Genomic DNA, 6,264 nt, shown 5'->3' with positions numbered 1-6,264 from the left:
AACGCAGTGACGTCACAGGAGCCGGCTGGTGGAGGGGGTCAGAGGTCAGTGATTTAAAGCTTTTAATAGTTTTAATAAGAAAATACTTTTACATGTTGTATTTTAAAATGAACCTAAAAAGAAAACACTCATTTTTTTATTTTTATATCAGATTCTGTGAAGGTTCAGAATGCGCAGCTCCTCATTAATACATGAGTAAAATGCATGAGGCGGTAATGACACCGCAGCGCTGATATGAAGCTGTTTCCAGCTGTAAAAATATAACACTGGTTAGCAGACAAGCAGACGCACCGACGCAGCAGGCGCCTGGAACAGTGTCCAAGCGCCACCTTCAGTTTTCAACCTGAGGGAGGAGGGGAAAGGACAATAAGTCAATATTTTCCCACAATTCACGTGGAAAACATGGTTTGTCATCATAAAAATAACCTCCTGATATTATATGAGGAAAATTATTAGAAAACTGAAGTCAGGCTTGTGTGCGCTCCGGTGCGTAAAGCCGCTGAGCGGAGCGCGGCGCTGACTGGGTGTTTAATATGCTTGTCTCGCCCGGCGTGTTGCCCCAGACACTATGTAGCACAAATCCCCACCTCCACTCAGAGCCTCCTGCCTCCACAGAGCAGAGGAGGCAGGAACCAAAAGGGTTAACCGGAGTCCTGGAGTCTTCTGAGTCTGCTGGGCGGAGTGGAAGGAGCGGGATTGGATGACTGGGCTGTGACGCAGGGGACATGAAAAAGCTGATAACTAGTTAAGAAGGCAGTTTGTAACTCTGGAAAAAGAGTGCAGAGCTTGAGACACGTTAAGCAGAGGACGTGGATGAACCAGAGAAAGCTGAGCCGTCCTGGCGGTGAGGAGCTGTTAGAGACTGCAAAGTGACTCCGAACTGCGGACAATGGTGCAGCACACGGACCACGGCGAGACGGATGGCAGCATGTCCAGGGAGGCCACCGACTCGGAGGAGAGCGAGTTTATGGCATGCAGCCCCGTGGCAATCAACCCGGACTGGTGCAAGACGGCCACCGGGCACATCAAGAGACCCATGAACGCCTTCATGGTCTGGTCCAAGATCGAGCGGAGGAAGATCATGGAGCAGTCCCCAGACATGCACAACGCGGAGATCTCCAAGCGCCTGGGCAAGCGGTGGAAGATGCTGAAGGACAGCGAGAAGATCCCGTTCATCAGAGAGGCCGAGCGGCTGCGGCTCAAACACATGGCCGACTACCCCGACTACAAGTACAGACCCAAGAAGAAACCAAAGCTGGACGGCTCCAAACCCTCGGCGTCGTCACCGGAGAAGTGCGGCAAGATCGCCAAGACTCCCAGCAAGAAGTGCTCCAAGATCAAGACCAAGAGCGGCTCCAAGACCGCTCACGGCTACGCGGAGGACTGCGTGTTTCCCAGCATAAAAGTTGCAAAGACTGTGAAAAGTGAGCTCACCGATGAGGACGACGATGACGAGTATGAAGAGGACTACCGGATGGGCTTTAAGGCGGGAGAGGAGGAGCGCCTGAGGCCGTACGGCGTCGCCAAAGTTCCGGCGAGCCCGACTCTCAGCTCCTCGGCGGAGTCGGAGGGGGCGAGCATGTACGAAGAGGTGAGGAGCCACAATAGACTGTTTTACAACATCAAGAGCATTTCCAAGCAGGGCGCGCTGCACGCTGCCTCCGTCTCACCAGCATCCTCCAGGTCGGTGTCCACCTCCTCCTCCTCCTCCTCCAGCAGCAGCAGCAGCAGCGGCTCCTCGTCCGGGGAGGACGCGGACGACCTGCTGTTTGACTTTAGTTTGAATTTCGCTCCGAGCGCCGCGGGCTCCGAGCTGGGCAACCCCAATTCAGGAAACCTGTCCCTGTCTCTGGTGGATAAGGACCTGGACTCGTTCAGTGAGGGCAGCCTGGGCTCCCACTTTGAATTCCCAGACTACTGCACGCCAGAACTGAGCGAGATGATCGCAGGGGACTGGCTGGAGGCGAACTTTTCCGACTTAGTCTTCACATACTGAAGAAAAAACACAGAAACTGTTCCTCTAGTAATAACAGAGAAGGAAGATATGAAATTATATGTCCTGGTCAGATTGTCCCCAGCCCTGCCTCTTGTGGGTTTTCTAGCAGAGGGAGGAGGAGGAGGAGGAGGAAGAGGAGGACCGTGATCCGAGGTGAGGTTTGAGGAATGAGATGCTTCTGAAGCTGGTAGCAGAAAAAAAGAGAGGAGAAAAAAAACGGCAAGGTCTGCAGACTTTTTTTTATCTGACAGCATGACAGGGTTTTCTGGATTTTTTTCCCTCATAGGTCTGCATTTACTGCTCAGCTTAACCAGACCACAAAGGGAAGAACTTCTATGCATCTTATCCTCTTCAAGACAAACAAAAACAAACTGCAGGGAGCTGAACTCGGACTGTGGACTGTCTCAAAGCAAATCTGTGAACTGAAGATTGTTCAGGATGCTACTTTTCAACGGTTTGTGTAATTTCTAAATGCCGCAAAAATGGTTTTGTTTTTATTTTTTGATTTTTTGGTTCGGTTTTTCCTTTTTGTAACTGATTCCTTTTACCTCCTGGTTTGGAAAAATCAAGCAGCCTAAAACCTCTGCAGAGTATGCAGGTGCGGAGGAAACATTTTGATACATAACAGACCTCATCTTTTTAAAAGAAAAAGATATTTTCAGGCATATTTTTGTACAGTTGAAAAGGGAATGTTCTTACTGTGCTTTCAGTGAGTTTCAGGCACTTCTTCCCTTTATCCTTTGTTTTTACGCATGCAAGGTGAGTCCTGGTTTTAAGGATTAAGTTAAACAGAAGACTTGCATCAAAAATGCCTTGTGATTTTAAACTAGGTTTTGTACAGTTGTAGAGCAGATTTGTTGAGTATTTGTAGACGATACAATGGCATCATGGGGAACACATACCTCAGAGCTGGAACTAGTTTCAAGATTGTATATGTACTGTAATATAGTAAAGTTAGGAGTTTATGTATATCATACTCGTGATATGTGGATGGGTCCCGATCGCAGGTGTGAAACTGGATTTCTTTTTGGTATTTTTTATGGCACATACTGTTTTTTCCCCCCCTTTCTCATTTTTTTGTGCAATATATACTCTTGAGATACAGACCATCAACAATTGTAGCAAGTGATGGAAAAACAGACTCGTGCACTGTCGACATCATCTCGGGTTATGATGCTGAAGCCTCTCTGGGCAGGGAAATAAACAGAATCAGCTGGAACTGATACAAAACAACTGTAATGTGGCCTGGTGGTGTGATGCATGCTAAGAAAACACATATATCAATTTGAATGTTATTCGGATCTCATAATGGGGCAGAACTGACCGCAAAAACTCACACTTGATTGCAAATTAGGGAAAATAAGAGTTCCACAGAAAAAAAGGGGCAAAGTCTGATTCAGTGGTGGCCTGGCTTTATTTTACCAAGCAAGCAAAAAAAGAACATTCCATAGTCCTGTTTCATGAAATGAAACTTTATTTTAAAATCTGAAGACTGCCTTCTTTTTTTAAAGACATGAACCACAAACCTGTATTTTTTATTTCTTGCACTTAAAAAAAGCAGATATTGTTTATTTTTTATGTGGGTCTTACATATGAAGTTTGTTTGATTACGAGTTTTTTGGAATATGGCTTAATTATATGCCGAGACGTTTTGTTGGAAGTTCTGGGCAGTAGTTACTTCACATTCCAAGTGTGAATCTGTCTTTGACTCATCTTTTTAATAAATAAGTACCTACCACCATCCACTGTCCTTTCAGTTTGTGAATATATGTACACAGATGTGTTATTTCTTGCGGTTTTGAAAAGGATGTGACGACAGAATTATGCCTGTTTTTGTATGTAGGCGGAAATCTTAAATGGATGGGCTCAAACTAACATGTGAATTCACATTTAATAAAAAGGAGAAAAAAGCAAAAAAAAAACTGTTTTGAACTGAAGTGTTGAGGTGTTCTCTGCTCTTTTCTTTCTTTCACTTCGCCTAAAACAGACGAGGCTTCTTTAAGAACTTGAATTGCCCGCTTGTAAGTGGTTAGAGCTGTGATTGGTTGCCGTGGTGGTCCCCTTGGAAACAGAGCTGGAAACGGGAGCTGCTGCTCTCAGCGTGAGGGAGCTCTCAGTCTGCCTGGCTTTCATTCAGAAAACCAGTCCTCCACTCTTAAAGCACTCAGCACACAGCAGCTTCGCACATCAGACCAGGAAACGTCTGAATGCAGCTCAGGGGGAAGGGAAGCCGGTTACTGACGGCTAAAATGTAAAATAATGGATGTTTAGTTGTTGCTTAAAACATTAAAAGAGATCTAAATCCCTCATTCTTAATATTGACTCAATGACGCTCACTTCTTAGAGCAGGTTTTGCAATCTGCTGCTTTACAGTCCTCCCACTGTAACTGTTTTCTAAATAATTCTGGATAAAAATAGCAAAACTTCTGCTTTGCTTTTAAATATAAGATCATGAAAACGTCTAGATTTAGCCGTTTGTTGTCATCATGAAATATCTTTAAAGAATAGAATAAAAGATGTGAGGAATCGTTTTTTTTATTCAGTCTTTTATGATTATTAGCATAAAACTATTAGCTTTTCCCTTCATTTTCCAAGAAAATATGTTCATTTCTCTCTTTGATATAAAACATAAAATTAGTTTCTTTTATAATCATAAAAATTTTAACTTTCTGTAATAGTATTTATAAAATTGGATAAAGTATATATTTTTGCAAAGATCCATGTGGGTTTTCTGACTATTGATACATTTCATTTAGTAGAGTTGAGTTCAGAAATGGCTCTTTGTTTTCAGTCAATTTAAATAGCAACAAATTGCTCAAAGTCTAAATTAATTTTAAGTCATTTTCTTTTTATTCCTGACCAAATCAATCCCTGATTAATAAATAAAGTTTTCGTTCTGAGGATACTAAAAACAGTAAAGCTGCAAATTTAACTCAAAACATCATCAAATTAGATTCATATTGTTTATATCATAAGTGAAGAGATTTTGCTGATCTGATATTCCTGTGATTTCTCTCAGCAACATCAATAAGACATCCCCGTCGTTTATGATGTCATGCAGAATATAATTAGCAGCAGAGCCAATGGTTTCCATCGGTTACGTCTTCAGGGTGTCATGAGGCCAGCAGGAGCGGATCCGCCTCACACAGAGCAGACACACAGTCCAATGATACATGCTGGCCATGCGCGGCTGCACAGGTAGTAGCCACCACATCAAGTCAGTTTGCAAATCTGTAATAAAACATTTATCTAGCCATTACTTTACCTGACCTATTGGTCAAAGTTGCTAATGGGTTCCAGGACTATTCCCAGCTGGATCTGTGCATTGATTTTGTGCTCCTCTGAAATATTGGCTGCGGGCTAATGTCACCGGTACACATTGAAATGAAATTAGTGACCCGTTGAAATTTGCCTCCGTTTCCTCCTGAAATAAATAAATGCAAATGCAGATCAGTCTGAGGTCTGAGAGTGAGTCACCAAGCCGTGCGACTCAGCAGCTGGGGGTTACTGCAGAGGAAAGCAGTCGTTTCCAATCTCTTGAACGCTTAAATCATTCATACAAGCTTGGATGTTGCAGTCAAACGTTGGACGTGACATCTATACAAAGAACCGCTCTGCATGGCTGTGGAGGCCCCCCTCACCCCCCACTGTGACCGGCCTTATCTCAGACTAGATGCTAAATCCAGTAATAATAAGGCCTGTTATGATTTCCTGTGCTCTCATCCAGGCAGCGTGGATGCATTACATCACCGCTCAGCTCATGCCGCTGCGCAGTAAGATGCCGTGTTGTGTCATCGTTGATCCACATGTGTTCCTCCCGTCCCAGTGGGAGACAGCCTAATACTGCTGTGGGAATACTGGCATATATTCTCCACGCTTGTGGTTTCATAACAACAACGAAGCAGCTTGCATAAATTTAAACCTGTTTACAGATTGTTAATTGATGAGAGAACAACATTTATGTAATCAGTTATGACTCTCAGAAGCTTGCTGTGCATCTCAATAAACTATACCATTAAAAGTTGTTGTTTTTTTTCCACCAGTTTAATTAAAATAAGACATAATTTAATCTCCAAATGATATTTTAAGCCTTTATTTCTGTTTTTCCACCTGATAGTCCGGTAGACTCGGTTCAGTCGGGGATCAAATTTGCAACATTTGTTACATTTCAGTTCTTTCACAAACTATCCAAACCATTTGTTAACCTGTTCCCCTCCTCTCCTGTGGGGGCGCTGCACCAAGAAACACTGAAGTGAAACTGAGTGCAA

The 6,264-nt window shown here is 43.6% G+C and overlaps 1 protein-coding gene across 1 annotated transcript; it reads left to right on the top strand.

Annotated features, from left to right (window-relative positions):
- The first annotated feature begins 590 nt into the window (after nt 1-590).
- Nucleotides 591-3,933, top strand: LOC106935828 (transcription factor SOX-11-like). Its single transcript, XM_015016520.1, has one exon. The coding sequence runs from the start codon at nt 890-892 to the stop codon at nt 1,994-1,996; it is 1,107 nt and encodes a 368-aa protein (XP_014872006.1). The 5' UTR covers nt 591-889; the 3' UTR covers nt 1,997-3,933.
- Nucleotides 3,934-6,264: the final 2,331 nt, after the last annotated feature.

The sequence above is a fragment of the Poecilia latipinna genome, unplaced genomic scaffold (assembly GCF_001443285.1).
Source record: "Poecilia latipinna isolate Pla-1442-1.1 unplaced genomic scaffold, P_latipinna-1.0 Scaffold2030, whole genome shotgun sequence".
NCBI lineage: Eukaryota > Metazoa > Chordata > Actinopteri > Cyprinodontiformes > Poeciliidae > Poecilia > Poecilia latipinna.
This window is presented reverse-complemented; position numbering and strand designations above follow the sequence as displayed.

Coding starts and splice junctions, on each gene's coding strand:
- LOC106935828 (XM_015016520.1), top strand. CDS start 890: ATGGTGCAGCACACGGACCACGGCGAGACGGATGGCAGCATGTCCAGG.